The sequence below is a fragment of the Nyctibius grandis genome, chromosome 10 (assembly GCF_013368605.1).
Source record: "Nyctibius grandis isolate bNycGra1 chromosome 10, bNycGra1.pri, whole genome shotgun sequence".
NCBI lineage: Eukaryota > Metazoa > Chordata > Aves > Nyctibiiformes > Nyctibiidae > Nyctibius > Nyctibius grandis.
The window spans coordinates 29,727,092-29,742,834 of record NC_090667.1 but is presented as its reverse complement, the minus strand read 5'-3'; the positions used below and the strand labels follow the sequence as shown (position 1 = coordinate 29,742,834).

General features: G+C 46.7%; 1 protein-coding gene across 2 annotated transcripts in view; it reads left to right on the top strand.

Moving 5' to 3' along the window:
* The window catches only part of FRMD4B (FERM domain containing 4B), a 133,056-nt gene that overhangs the window by 86,274 nt on the left and 31,039 nt on the right, over positions 1-15,743 (top strand). For both annotated transcript variants that reach the window (XM_068408807.1, XM_068408806.1), the window contains exons 6-7: positions 2,401-2,457; positions 3,462-3,484. In XM_068408807.1, the coding sequence (XP_068264908.1) occupies positions 2,401-2,457; positions 3,462-3,484 (80 nt within the window). The remainder of the gene's footprint in view (positions 1-2,400; positions 2,458-3,461; positions 3,485-15,743) is intronic.

Here is a 15,743-nt window from a genome sequence, read left to right as displayed (position 1 = left end):
TATTTAGGACTAAGTAAATAAACATGGAAAAGCAGCCTCGTAATTACTGTTGCTAATTAGTTAATGGTTGTGAGGTGCTTTGAAGATGAAAAGTGAAGAGGTGCTTGGTTATTAAGTCCCAAACACCCCTGTAACGCCAGCAGCAGCTATTGCTATGGGTCAGCAGAGACTCGCTGCTGCAGTAGCTCACTGAGCGCTGCAGAATTATTCTTGGAGCCAGCAACAAAGAGAAGAGTCCCTTTGATGTGAGAATTGCATTTGGATAGTTAAATCTTGATGAGTTTCTTGTATGCTTACAAGGTGATGAGCTGCAGGTAGCTGATTCTGCCTTGGGGCAGGGAGATGGTCTTGATGAGCTTTTTAAGGTCCCTCCTGGCCCTGTTTTCCCTAATTTTGTGGTCCAGGGACAGCTTTGCTGAACTAGAGGCTGTCTTTCCTGCTGAGCAGAGGTTCCCTGCGATGGCATTTTCTCATGGCTGGGTTCCCTGCGTGCTGGTGCAGGAGCGCGGTGCTGGGATGACCTGATCTCCCTTAATCCTCCCGCTGCCACAGTTGGCCTCAGAGGCTGTTTGAGCAGATGCAATTTAAGGTTAAAAAAAGGCTGCTTAGATTGCTTGACAAAGACTAACCTGATACGGACCTGGAAGTAACAAAGTGCCTTAAAATTGCACCTATGTGAAGAGTTTCTGGGCTGCAATCCTTGCCTTTTTTCTTAAGCGTCAACATGAAAGAGATCTGAAGGAAGGATGAACTTGAAGCTATTTTTTTTTTTCTCCTAATTTGTGATCTGCCCCTCCTCTTCTAATAAAATATGTCTGGGAATGCTTTGGAGGCTACTTCTGTATAGCTGTTGCCACACCTGTTGGGAAGGGGAAATTCCTCTTGGTCTGCCGTTGCGGAGCAGCCCTGGGGGAGTGCTGCTGCTGGAATGTTTTATTGACAAAGCTGGCAAAAAAAAAAAAAACTTCCTTTCCATGAAAACTGAATTATTTGTTTGTTCACTTCTGAATTTAGTCTCTGTGGGCCAGACCTGCAGCTGTGGTAAATTAGCTCAGCTCCAGATGTGCCCTATATATTTTGAGATGTCATTCCCCTGTATCTGTATGTAATTCTGTAGATCTTCCTGCTACCCTGGTTTTGGCACTATTTCAGCTTTTGGTCTGCTTTGTCCCCTTATTCAGCCAACAGATCCTGGGGACAGAGGATATGTTGGGATCTTGGTGGCAGGAGACAAGCATCGTGTCCACTACCTTCCCTTGTGGAAGGTCAATAAGAAAAAAATAATCTCTGTATTCATGGGATGGTTCATGGGCTCAGTTTTGTCCTTTTTATACAGTTTGTAGGGTGCAGTAGGTGTAAGGGGTGGCTTTGACAACACAAGGGTTGAACTGTAAGTGCATCTTCTTTACTCTTCCAGTGTTACTGCTGGTCCCAGTATAGAACCAAGACCAGGGTTTTTGCTTGTGAGAAACTAGCTTTGAACGATTACACTTAAGCTTGCAAGCAGGAAAAAAAGGATCCTTGTGTCATTTTGATGGTTTAACATTTATCAGCTGCACACCTCAAGTCACCGAGTGCGCAGTGCTGTCAGGACAGGACTGTGCACTCTGTCCTGACTGTGTCAGGACCCCTTCTCTTCTCAGAAAGGGTCATTAGCCATTGGAAGGGGCTGCCCAAGGAGGTAGTGGAGTCACCACCTCTGCATCTGTTTAAGAAAAGGCTGGACATGGCACTTAGTGCCATGGTCTAGTTGACATGGTGGTGTCAGGGCAATGGTTGGACTCAGTGATCCCAGAGGTCTCTTCCAACCTGATTGATTCTGTGATTCTGTGGGTTTGGACTGGAGTCAACACGCAGGAGGTTTCCAGCATGGGGGTCCACATGGTTTTTCTGAACGTTGCACAACAACTCCAGTGTGCTTGCAAGAACTGGAGGCTGTAAGATCCAGACTGTGCAGGGCAAAGGAAGCTTAGTTATATTATCCTTGTGATTAATAAGTATTACTGACCTAGCATCAGGGGTGTGTGTACCACCATCGCAACAAAGACCCGCGGTCCCTGCCCTGAGGAGGTGCTGTGCTTCAAGCCATAAAAATACCTCTCCTCCAGCCCTGCCTCTCCTCCAGCCCTGCCTCCCTGCTGCGGGGAGAGTTTTCCATGTGTTTTTGCAGCGTGCAGGATCAGGTCCCCGCGGAGGCGGGCGCAGTCAGATACAATAAGGCGAGCAGCGTCCAGGAAAACGCAATAAAAGAAAGATTTGTAAAGAAAATACGCGAGGGTGAGAGGAGGGTTTGGGGGGAGGAGGAAAGGCAGTGCCCGTGTGTACATGCTCACAAAAGGGTCCCGGCAGCGCTGCGAGGCGGAGCGTGCTCCCTTCATGTTCTCCTCTTTCCCTGCACAGGGGCAGATTGAAGTGGAAAGCGAGACCGTCTTCAAGTTGGCAGCCCTGGTTTTGCAGGTAAGCGCCTCTTCCTCCTGAATTTGGTCAGCTCTCTGGTACCGGTGACCTGGACTTGTTTTAGCTCAGCTGCCTGCTGCCTTTCTGGGTTTTCTCCCCTCTCTGTAAAGACAAGACTGTGCAGCGTTGTTCATAGTCTCTGTAGTTGTGGGGGAAGAAAAGCTAAAATAGTTGGGAGTTGTTTTTCTCATAGACAAGTGAGAGAAGTATTTATTTGAGGAATTTTAAATTGAAAGAGGGAAGGAAAGAGGAAAAACTCATCAAGGGAAGTAATTTATTTGGGCAGGTTTCCATCTAATTTATCACTTAGTCTAATTTAAATATGTTCTGGAGATCTGGGAAGAAGAGAGTATAATACTGCAGCTATATTTGCTATATTATGCCTGTGAATCTTACTTTCAGAGTGTATGTTTTTGATACCTCTGTTATGTTGAAATCTGTTATGTCAATTTTTTCTTTCCTTAATCAAGTTTCGTTGTACCCGGACTCAAACTCTGGTTATTTACCACTTTCTGTGAAATAAAATTCTCCCTTTAAAACGTTAGGGCTTTTTTCCCCACTGCGTTCTCAGTGCCGAAGTGCCACAGCAAAGCTGCAGTGGCTTGATCTGCCTGAACTGTTGTTTTTCATCTCGAGTGAGCACAATTCCTCTCAGCTGCTGACCTGCTTGTAAAGCCAACCTTTAGCTGGATGTGGTTGGCCAGAGAGAGAATTGTATTTCGCTTCTCGTGCAGTAAAAGTGACATTTGGTTTGCAATGTGAAATTCATCCTCATTTTGGAAGCGGTTTTATTTGTGGTGTAGGTGGATAATCTACAACTGGGAGTGTAAAGGGCCAGATTCTGTTGTTGAATACATACAGGCAGCTCTGTGCTTCACATTGGGTGTAAGTGGGGTCAGGATCTGGGCACGGAGCTGTGGGAGTGGGGAAGTGAACAATGCTGGGAAAACCGAGGACTTTTGAAGAGATCATGTTTTAATTCTGTCACTGTTTTTCAATTGTAGGAAGCTAAAGGGGACTATTCCAGGTAAATAACATTTTTCCTTTCTAATACTAGTGTGCTTGATGGATGTGTTTTTCTGTGCTGGCATTGTATTGCGAACAATCACAAACGGGGGTAAAGTCCAGCCGCGAGCAGTGGCTGAAGAAAGTGAAATGTGTCGCTGGGCTGGGTAAAGTCTGAGTGTGCAGGGTGAGTAATGCCTTTTGTGAGCAGGCTCTGAGTCAAAACAGTTTGTTCAGGCCATCCCACTTTGCTCCCCTCCCCGAACGTGGGTGCCAAAGTGGGACAGGGAGAAAGCTCCCACTCTTTACTACAGAAAGCCTCTGCTTTGCCCTGTGGCTCGGGTCCATCTGGGCGACCTTGCCCACAACCCTGCCCGCACAGCAGCAGCACGTGCAGCGTCGCGGAGCCAGTCAGCTGCCCGCGCCGGGGATCAATGAGCCGCTTTCTTCTGCAGCTGCCCCGCGGGGCCTCCCTGCTCCCACACTTGACCCGACAGTTGTGTTGTAGCTGGTGTGCGACCCGGTTGCTGGGCTTTAGCTGTCTAAAGCTGCGTCATCAGACTGGCCTTGCCCTTGGAGATCGCTCTTTACCAGGCACTGGTTGTGATAACTGACTGCGGGGAGGAGGTGGGCTCGCACTTGGACCTGTTAGAGCCGAGGAAAAGACCTTCCATTTAGAAACAGCTCACTAAGCAAATAGAAATTCAGAAGGTTGCCTTTGGTCACGTTAATATTTTACTACTCGCCGAGTTTCACTATAAGGAGAGGTGTGTTTATGCTTTAGCTTACAACAGCTTTCAAGAGCCATGCTTTGGAAGTGCTCGGTAACGAGCTGTCTGCTCAAATGCTGGGAACAAGTCCCGTCTGACTGCCAAAGCCTGCAGCAGTGACATACCCTGCTTTTCCTTCAGCACACAGTTGTTGAGTAAGTGCTGGTGCTGCTGCCCAAGACTGCTGCTTCTCCAAATGCTGGTCCCTTCTCCATGGAAGGATGTGCTCTGTGAAGCCCATCACAACCTCCTCCTCCTTTTTCTTGGTGTGCTCTCACACCCGCAGGGAGGAAAAGATGCCCTTGTGACTCAGATCAACTGGGTGGGCCAGCTGTACGGATGACTTCTGTTCTTACTCATGCTGTAGACCTGCTTTGTGGCCCACAGAATCACAGAATGGTTTGGGTTGGAAGGGACCTCAAAGATCATCTAGTTCCAACCCCCCTGCCACAGGCACGGACACCTTTCCACTAGACCAGGTTTCTTGCAGCCATAGTGTGCTGCACTTTCCCTAGAAAGACCACTCATCTTGCCTCATCTCCCAGGGACACCCTAAACTTAATTCAGTTTAGGCACAGATAGCCAGAGAACCTTGTTCACTTGACAAGAAGTAACTTGTTAAGCTCTAGCAACTGGTGGCACGTGCTCTCCATTCTCTAGAAAAGAGGTTAAGGTTAAAAACTACCTTTGTGGTGAAAACGTCCCTTATCAGTGAACACTGACTCCTTATCATTTGCCATAAATAGGTTTGTAAGTATTGCTTCACATGTGCAAGAACTGCCTCCGTGATTATTTTCCGTGCCTCCACAGACATGTTGCGAGGAGTGGATCGCCCGTGGTTACCTTCCAAAGTATTTAAAGAAAACTGGAGGAAAGAGTACTGTGCTCCAAGATTGATTTCCTTTTCCAAGTGCAGCTCTTCCCCCAACAGTTGCATGAAAATAGCCGCAGCAATTGTCCCCTCTGTTAAACAAAACACGTTCTGCCTCCACAGCAAACGAGCACGGCCAGCTGTCGCAGACACGGTGAGCGCGCCAGAAGTGAAGGAATTTCATTTTACATATCACAAGTGGTCGTTTGGACCACCGCCGATAAAGCACTAGCTTAATTACCGGCGTATCTTAACAGAGATACTGCGGGATGGGTCTCCCCTGCCAGACTCACCTGCGGTACAAAGAACACGGCCTTGGAGCGCTGCTGTTTGTGCAGTGCGGCTGCCTCCGTTTGCTGTGTCTTGGGTTTGGCGTGTTCGTTGGCAATTCCACCTTGAATCACTTGCTGGAATGTGGCTCTTGCACCGTTTCTGCTTAGTGAGAACCCACGGGTTAATTTTTTTTTTAATATCGGATTAGTGCTGAATGAACGTGGGTAAATACAGGAATTGCCTGAAGTCCTAGAGATTAGCTTTCTGGAAGCGAAAAATGGGCCAGTCCAGACAACGCTGTTGATCTCTGCCTGGCTGCTTTTTCACGCATCCCGCAGGGAGCTTTTCCGCGGGGACACGTCCCGCGGTGGGGTCACTGTGCAGCATTCCCACCATTTTCAGCTGGGAACAGGCAGGTCAGCACCAGCGTCCAGACACTTCTAACTCCTCCGTCTCTGCAGTAACCCCTTTCCCAACCTGCTGCTCAAGTTCTCAGATAACGTCTTGATGGCAGAGAGCAGCAATCTCCCGAGAAACACCCTCCCTCACCCCGTGCCGAGTGGGTGAGCACATTCTTTTGAAATCTGTTTATTTTCAATGAGCAAACCTGACGTGCCGGTGCTGGGAGAAAGTAAAAACTTTTGATTTCTCCACCACAAAGGTCACTCCGGAGGGACTTTGCAGTCTGGTAGCACTGACAGCATGAAAGTATCGGGGTCTTTGGGGTTTGGCCCGTGCAGGTGGCGTGCAATAGGACCCCAGGGTCCTGGGCTTGGCTGTTAGAAGGGTATGTGCCTTATCATTCGTAGAGAGGCTTTAAGATAAACTACCCAAGTCCCACTTTGAGGGGACCTTGGCTTTTAAGACATCTTGATAAAACTTAAGTACGTGCTTCAATATAGCACCCACAGCACGTCCATTGCATATGTGCCTGTTTTGGACAGCTCTGGTTTCTCAAAGGCAGTCTAAAATGATCATGGGCCGCAGGAGGAGAGATTAACAAAGATGACAGCGGACCATGGTCAGTGTAGCTCCCCGCACACCCAGTTCCTTTTCCTGTTTACCAAACCGGTGATCCCAGCCGAGATAATGACCCCCTGTGTGTGATGAAGACCATGGCGCAGGGATGCTCGGTGAGCCGTTCCTCTCCCCCTTAGAGGGGACAGTGTCGGGGCTGCCACGGGCAGAGCGGTTCCTCCTGAGAGTCTGGCAGGTGTGATGTCCCCAGCAAGCCTGGGATGCTGCGAGTCCGCGGCTCGCTGCCTTCCTGTGCAATGGCTGCTCTGCTTAAACTGAACTCACAGAATCACAGAATCACAGAATGTTAGGGATTGGAAGGGACCTCGAAAGATCATCTAGTCCAATCCCCCTGCCGGGGCAGGATTGCCTAGACCATATCACACAGGAACGCGTCCAGGCGGGTTTTGAATGTCTCCAGAGAAAGGAGACTCCACAACCTCTCTGGGCAGCCTGTTCCAGTGTTCAGTCACCCTTACAGTAAAGAAGTTTTTCCTCAAATTTAAGTGGAACCTCCTGTGCTCCAGCTTGCACCCATTGCCCCTTGTCCTGTCAAGGGATGTCACTGAGAAGAGCCTGTCTCCATCCTCATGACACTTGCCCTTTACATATTTATAAACATTAATGAGGTCACCCCTCAGTCTCCTCTTCTCTAAGCTAAAGAGACCCAGCTCCCTCAGCCTAGATAGGAACCTCAGACCCAGATAGGAAAACTCCTATCAGTTTTTCTTCAGCTCCTGTAATAAGAACCCAAAGCAAAGTATTAGTCACTGATAGTAGTTTTGAAACTCTGCATTAGTTACTTGTACTCCTCCACTCTTGCAAATGAAACAGAAAAGGCTGCAAGCCTGGTTTTACAAAATTGTGGTTTTTAAACTCTACGCAAGGGTTTTAAAAAGCGAATTTGATTCAAGTTGCAGCTTCTGGCATGGTTCCATTTTGGGGAAAAAAAAAGTCCCTATTATATTTGTTTTAGAAATTTTATTTAAATTTTAAAGAAAGCTAATGTCTTGTCAAGCAAGCAAAATAATCAGTCTGGTAACTGTTGCATATTTACACGATGAATATAAAAATTCTTGCCTCCTTGGGAAATAAATTATTTAGCTGGTTTTAGCTTACAAACTAAGCATCTGCCCTCAAAAATGCTGTACAATAGCATATAGTATTATTTTTTTTTTGTAGCTTGATGGAGAGAGTTTATAACTGAGATGAAAACTGACAGTCCTAAATGCTGTCCTTCTAGCATTAGAAAAAGATTTATTAAAATCAGATTAGCTACAGGGGCTATATAAGGAAAGTAACTTTTTTTAAAAGTTTTTCTGGCTGATAATCTTGGATCATATTTTCCCCAGTAACACTTCCAGGACTGAAACCCAGCCGTGCTCCCTGAAAGTTAATTAAATTGCTGGAGGAGGGCTTCCATTTTCTTTAAATAGCTGACGCATTTGATTTTGATTCTGGCCTGTGGGCAGCAAAGATAACTCTGGACTGGTATAACATAACACAGACAAAATAATGAATTCCTGATAGCTGACATGTGCGAGGCACCGGGGTTTATCATTGCAGGGGTGATAAAGGCAGTTTGTAAAAGGAAAAAGTTTGTGTGAAAGATACCCCTGCAAACTGTGGCCGTGCAGTAATTGGGTCAGAAACTCCTGGATTTAAAAAATTCACTGAGGAAAAAAATTAAGTACTTGGTCTAGGTGCAGAAAATGAATATTAACAATTTATTCCTAAGTAAGAGTGAGTGCTCGCTATTAGATTTGTGGATGGTGTTTGCTTGGGAAGATGACTATTTTGCCAGACAAAACTGGAAAAATCTCTTGGTAGAAAAGAATGTGGAAATGATAACTCGGGCAGTGCTAGAAAACAGCTGCTTGAGAGAAGTTAATAATTGTCTGTTACCAAAGCACCTGTTTGCTGTGCTGCTTACCCCAAGATTAAGGTAGCTTCAGAAACAGGACACACCTGAGATTTGTTGGAGGCAGCTTGTCCAGCCTGTTTTTGGAAATCTCACCAGGTTCATATGACCAAAACTCCAGGTATGGTCATGTCCAGGACTGGGGTTGGAGCAGAAAGTTTTGGACCAAATCTCCTAGTTGTTCCTACTCCCCTCTCTCAGGTTTGCATCCTGGGGAGGTCTCAGAGGGCTCAAGGTGGGTCCGTGTGGCACAGATGGAGCCCACCTCATGAGGCCAGCCACTAATGGGTGCTCAGGCTGGGGGGCCACGCTAGAGCTGGCCTAAAGAAAGCCTTGAAATGGGTACAGCATGGGTGTCAGGTCTCCAGCACAATCCCTTTTGCTCCACAGACCTGCTTCTCTTAGGCTGCACTGTTGAGGAAGACAACCTGTTGTGAACCGTTCACTGGAAGCTCTTTTCCAGGGCCATCGGGATTTGGATGGGTTACAAGGGGACATCTGTGCTGGGCTCAGTCTGGCTGCCTCTTTCAGCCCCTGAGGGTTTCCTTCCACATGTACCAGTGGGTGACACAAAAGAGCTGGTGGATCACCATAGGATTCACTCTCAAGCCATCCCTTTGGTGCCTGTCATAGGCAGCACTGTGGTTTAGTGTTTTGGGGTTTTTTTCCATGCCAGAGCACTCTTTAAACGCCTGTGCACTGATACTTACCAAGGCTTTCTCTTGCGTGACCCACTGCTCCCTGTGGGCTGGGTCTGCCTCACTGTAAATCAGTGCTCAGCACTGAGCGGTTGTGCTCCTTGTGCTCCACGGCTGCTTGTTTGCCGAGTGAGTCACTGTGTATTTTGCCTCTCAGCTGCGACTCTGCACACTTTTCTTTAAATACCTTGCTAGGCACTTGCTGGTGAACCATTAACTCTGTCTCAGACAAACCCACCTGTGTGCCTTCCTGAGCTTGCTCTTTTTCAGTAACTAATTTGAAACAAGATGAGCAAGGATTTATTAACTTAGAGCCTCTTTGCTGAGGGGGTTGATTATTTATTCCACTTTATTTGGGAATATCTAATGAACTGAGGTAGTAAATAAGCAGGTTTAGGGAAAATCACATTTGTGTATTTCATACAATGATAATGATCCCCCTACTTGACAGGTATCCGATACCCACTTTCCCAAAGAGCTCTCTGCTTAATTGAATTTTATACCCTCTGCAAAGAAAAACTGGTTGAAAACTGCAGTAATTTTTCTATAGCAGTGTGCAAGTCTCGCTTTCTTGATGAGTCGCTGCAGTTTGGTTTTGGGGTCCTACACCGCAGTGTACCATGAGGAACGGGTAGCGGAGGGGAGCTGGGCAGGGAGCTGCTGAGCTCCATGTCCCTGAGCACTTAGGCAGCTGTTCTGAGATGAAAATACTGCTCTCTCCTGGTGCTTTATTTTTCAATAAAAAGTGGAAATTCACTGTGTAAATCAGGTGCAATTACAAAGAAAAAATGTTGTTAAGACCCTAATTTTCTGCTAGACTTTTAACAGCAAGAGGGTTTTTTCTGCTGGTGCTACTTGTAGATTCATACAGCTCAGGGCAGATCAAAGTGTACATAGTCTCTGCAATGATGTCATTTTAATGTTTGGGGTTTTTTTACAATTTCCTATTTTAAAGCAGTTCTGTAAGGGCTCTAAAGAGATTCATATAGTGTGCTTATACAGCAGATGACTTAGGCTGAATTAGGTGGAAGTGCTGTGGGTGAAATGAGCAAAAAGAACTAGATGAAGAGTGAAAAAAGGATGTTTTGAGTAATTTAGTAATCTGATCTCATGGTATTTACTACTTGTATAAGGCAGTGTAACTTTTAATATTTACACATAATTATGGCAGTTTGATAAGGAACATGTGTTTTTAGATTTCACATGCATGATGTTGCAAGTCCAAAGGAGGGCAACAAAGCTGGTGAAGGGTCTGGAGCACAAGTCTTATGAGGAGCAGCTGAGGGAACTGGGGTTGTTTAGTCTGGGGAAAGGGAGGCTGGAGAGACCTTACCACTCTCTACAACTACCTGCAAGGAGGTTGTAGCAAGGCAGGTGTTAGTCTCTTCTCCCAAGTAACAAATGATAGGATGAGAGGAAATGGCTTCAAGTTGTGCCAGGGGAGGTTTAGATTGGAGATCAGGAAAAATTTCTTCACGGAAAGACTTGTCAAGCATTGGAACAGGCTGCCCAGGGAAGTGGTGGAGTCACCATCCCTGGAGGTATTTAAAAGACGTGTAGATGTGGTGCTGAGGGACATGGTTTAGTGGTGGACTTTGCAGTGCCAGGTTAATAGTTGGACTTGATGATCTTAAAGGTCCTTCCGACCAAATCAATTCTACGATTCTATGTTCGTACAGTTTCCTGAGGGGCACCAAAAAGGGGTGGTTGTGTTTTGTCGTTTTTCAGGGTCCCTCCACAGTCCTTTCTTTTCTTTGTTTTTCTTTTCCTTTAAGGCACTTTTAACTCGGAGGCAGTGCTATAGTGGTACAGCCCAGCTGCCTAGGGAGGGTTTTGTGTGTGCTCTGCATCCAAAGCAGATGAGAGACAAGGCAAGCACGGTGCCAGAGAAATCCTCATCCCCCAAGTTGTCTCCCATGCAGGGGACAAGTCAGAGACGTGTTGCTGTCATAGTTGTTAGCCTTGGAGTAGCATCATGGTGTCCACAGCCCTAGTTAAAAGATGCTCTCCCTCTTGTCCCTAGAAATTTCCTCCAGTACAGGTTCAGTATTAAAACACATTGCCTTTTCCTGATGTAAAATTAAATTTCATGGCTTTTGTATTATAATGTATTCACCTCCCTTCTGTTGAATATCTGGAAAACTTTTGTCTACAGAGAGTTTCTCCAGTCTTGCCCCGTCAGCTGGAAGCAGGAGTTTGGGCTCTGGTCTGACTCTGAACAATATCCTCACTTTAAAAAAAGCAAAAATAGATCTCTCGTGCTTTTCCTTCCTGTGGTGGCTGGGATCTGTCACGTGGGATGTATTTTGTACTTTGAGGAAATGGAAAGACAGCTTTTCAGCCTCAGCTTTTTGCTTTTGCAGATTTGTCAGGTCTTTATCGTTATTTGTGTACTTTATTTTTCTTGTGGTTCCATGTATCTCTGTATCAGCATGCAGGGCTGTGATAACAAGCTTTAAACTTTGCTGTGCTCAGACATGCTAAAAACCCACAACTAATATGGCTAAGCTGACTTTTGTGTGAACAGGAAGAAAGCGTGAATGTTAGAAATAACAGTCTGTTGCGAGGAAGGGCTTGGGATCCTTCAAGCGTTGTATCAACTGTGATTTTTTCTCTAGCCATGAAGAACTGCTTCCCCAGCACCCCGTTCCTCGTCGCAAAGTGGCAATATGAACGGTGCCTCATCTGCCAACACGGCTCTGGGAGCAGCTCAAGCTCTCATTTGTCTGGTCCCTGTGTCCTCAGATAGAGAGATGTGTGCATATAGCTGTTACGAGCAATGTTGCTTTTTCCTTGGTGCTCTTGGTCCATCTTCCAAAAGCCAACAAGTAGGGTCACCAAACCCCCATGAGATCAATAGACACTGCTGCCGCTCTTTCTGAGAGTCAGGCAGGGCTTGGGAAGCAGAGAAATTAGACTAAAGGAGCAGGGCTGGAGCTGGAGGTCAGGCCTGGGGTCTCAAGGCTGCAGTCCAGCCTGTGCTAAGTGTGGGGAACGGTTGCCCAGCCCCAGCCATGCTTTGTGTTTGGTGCAGGTCGCTCTTGAGCTGTGAAACTAAACCTGTTGTTGCAGTGGGAATCCACAGCATGGCCGCAGCATAGGTGTACAACAAGCCTGGCGTTGAAAAAGACATCTGCGCTGCTTATCGTGTTCCTTTTCACGTACAGGGTTGGAAGGCTCTTAGAAATGCTCCTTCAAATACCTTTCTGAGCAGGCGGTTCCTATCTGGTATTCAAGTGGCAGGCTTTGCAGTCCTGCCCCAGGCGAAGCTCCCCGCTCACTGAGGGGGTTAAGGTTTGGCTCTGGCTGTCCTCTGCTAATGGGAGCCCCTTGCTTATGGCCTTTACGGATCCTGGTCTTCCTTCAATAGAAAAGTAACTTTGAGTGTGCCAGCAGACCATTAACTCAACGGTTGGGAAATGATGGGAAACGTCTGGCATTTGTCACAAAAGAGGATTTGTCAGAGCGTGCATTTCAAGATCCTGCTGCTCTGACACCCTCGAAAGCTGCGAAATCCATCCGCTCTCCCCATACCTTCCCCTCTGTTTTCCTCCCCCCCACTTTTTTCTCTCGCACTTTTAACCTTGCTCATTTTTTCCCCTCCGTTGCCTTGCTGCTTCCTCACACCTGTTTCTTGGGGTACCTTGAAAGGCAGACCAACCTCCCCGGGAGCATGAGGTTGCCACGCTCTGCCCTTGCATTTATTTTGAAACAAAACAAAAACCTACAGAAAAGGCACCTGTTGCTGAAGCAGCCCAGCTGCAGTGTGGTGGTCCGTGTTGCTGGCTCTCATCTGTGAATGTGTGGAATGGGAGCACCTTGGTGATGCTGCCCGAAGTCTGGTTGCTTTAGAAAGTCACCTTAGGACCAGGCTGAGGTGTGGGCAGCAACACGGGATGTTCTTGTACTGCATTGTATAGCATTGCTTGTAATCGAATAGCAAAGGAATTCAGTGGCTATTGTCAAGAAATAGGACCATTACTAACGTCATCTGAGTAACCTGACCAGCCCTCTGAAAACTTAGATTGTCAGCTTTTAAGTATCTGATCTAATTGTGTGCTGTTTGTACTTGTTTCGCTAACTCTAAATATCTTGAACAGAATAAGAATAATCATCCGAAGGGAAAGTTTTGAAGCATCTTCATGATTCAGGGTAATATTGTATCGTCTTTTAGCTGTGAAGGTCCACGTTTCCTTGTATCTCACACGCATTTCACAGAAGTTGTCTGCTGATTTTTAGGTGTCTGTGAAATCGAATATAAAATAGTGACATTCTGAAAGACCCAGGAATGACTTACTCTAATGATCACACAGCAACACAAGAGTAAGTATTTATGTGAGGTCAAGAGGCTTTGGGAGTAGAGGAAAATCACTATACAATGAACTTTCCCCGGTGATAAATTCCTGCCTTAAAGTGTTATCAACACAATTCAGCAGAGGCAGACACACCTACATCACTTTAGTCAGTTAAAAGTTGTCTGAAGTCCTGTCCTTATCAAGCTGTTAATATTTACAAAGATGATGTGGGCTGATAAGCTTTTATGTTGTAGCCCAGTATATTGCTTTTGCTGCTCTGGGTGTGCCTATTGCTCTTCACGTTTTATGCTCATCTCATTAACATCTTATTACATCTTAGCTCTTACCTGCATTAGCAACAGGCATCAGCTATTTTTGACAGTGGGCGCAGGGAAAAGCCTGGGCAGCCGTTGACAAATGGTCCTAATTAGCACAGTTCTGTAAATCTTTGCCTAGCAGGGAGTGTTGTATCGCTCGATTACAAGCTGTGAAGATGCACTTTCTGGGAGCATAAATATGTACGTCTCTTAATTTTCAGTAATGTGCTTTAGGCAGAGCGTGCCACAATAGTCTGGCTTGGTTCCTTCCCAGATTTCTGTTGGGGTTTTAGCAAGATGCCTAAAATGTCACTGGAACATCAGCGGGTTGTAGGAAGCACGTGGGATTGATCCTGGTTTGCTGCTAGAGGTAGTACTGTGAATGTGGGAACTTCTATTCGTAGTATGGCATGTGGTTAAATATTGCTATTGGTTATTTTAGAGGCACGCTGCTCTTCCATCTCCATCGAGCTGGCACTGATGAGCGGGGCACGCTGATGGGGACACAGTCCTGCCCAGTGTGCGTTCACATTGGGACAGAAAATTAAATATGGACAGTACCAAGAACGCAAGCTGAGGTTTGGGGTGAGGAGGATCTGGTGTGGATTTTCATTTGCACTGCCCAGATCAGTTCCAGTTCTGTTTGGTATCTGCCAGAGAGGAAACTCCCATTTAGAGGGTGGAATGGGAAGGAAAGGGTCCGTCTGCTGGTTTTCTTTGTATCTTCTCCATAGTGGAAAAATACTTCAGATGAGTTTCCTATAGTCTCCTCCTGTGGGGAATAAACAAACCTTTTGCCAAAAACGTTCAGTCCTGTTGGCTCTGGGTGGTTTAAGTTTATGTATTGAAATTTTGCCAAGAACCACCAGTCAAGAAGCCCCCTGTGTAGCAAAGGTCAGATGAAATGCAAGTGGGCCCTTCCATCCCGACAGCTGAGAGTCCTCCTCCTGCCCCGACGAGAACTGACTGTGGACAAGCCAGATACAACAGTGGTGTGTTTGGTTGGTAGATAGCGTAGACGGTTGGACATTTGGAGCCGGGGCTGTCTGCCCTGTGATTTCTGTATCGTCTTGTGGTTGTTGTGAAACCAAACAGGAACCAGGTAATAATTCAAACTGTCGCTCCTGCTATCTGGAGTTGTCACCTCTGGGGAACGGCTGGGTCTCAGAGGGCTTGGGAAAGTGATCCTGAAGGTCAAGGGGAGACGTGCTCAGGCTCCTCATTGCAGATGAAGTGATAATGAACTCTGTGGAAGGAGGGGGAGGGCTATTTGAGGCTTTTATGATCCCTGAAGCCGTGAATCATCCCAAATGCTAATCCTTGTGTGCGCAGTCAGCAATCAGGGCTGCTGCGTGCCAGCCTGCGCTGTCTGAAGGCATCCAGTGTGCAAGGAGCTGTGCCCTGTTTCTCCCAGGTCTTTTTTTCTAGGATTGTTTCATGCTTTATCTTATAATTATGCAGGACGAAAAAAAAATCCTCATGTGGCTTCTCAGAGACTTTTAGGCCTTGTAAGTCCATTTTGATGGACTCTCTCCAGCTGCAGATGGACAGGACAGTGTGTCTGAACCTCAGGGTGTGAGATTGGGTCCCTTCAGGCAGGCAAGTCCCAAGGGCCAACTTTGCCTTGTAAAGGAAGTGTATTCTCTGCTATTGCAAGAAGTTGGGTGAATTTGTAGGTTGGCAGAACAGAGAAGGTCCAGCTCCCCAGTAAGTCGTCACAGCTCTGTGGACTCTGCCTGCTGTTGAACTGCACCAGGGCCCGTGGTGCTGGAGGGACGTGCCCTGCATTGTGGCACAGATGTGATTGCAGCCCTTTAGTCACTATACATGTCAGCTCTGAGCCCACAGACCTCATCAGGGAGGTGGGTGCGCTGGCTGGCTGGTGCTTGGTTTAAATTCAGTGGTAGACATTTCCATGTTGATGAGCTGCTGGTCATCACTCAAGCTTAACTAGTGCCCTCATTTTGGCATTTGATGGGGATAAAGTAAGTAGCTACTTAACCAGGTGCAGAGGCGAGGGGCCCAAAAACCAAACAGGAAGGCGAGTAGCTGGGCTGGAGGCCATGAATTGTGCAAAGGTGGCATTTCAGGGCACGGTAGGATGCAGCTGCCAGGATTC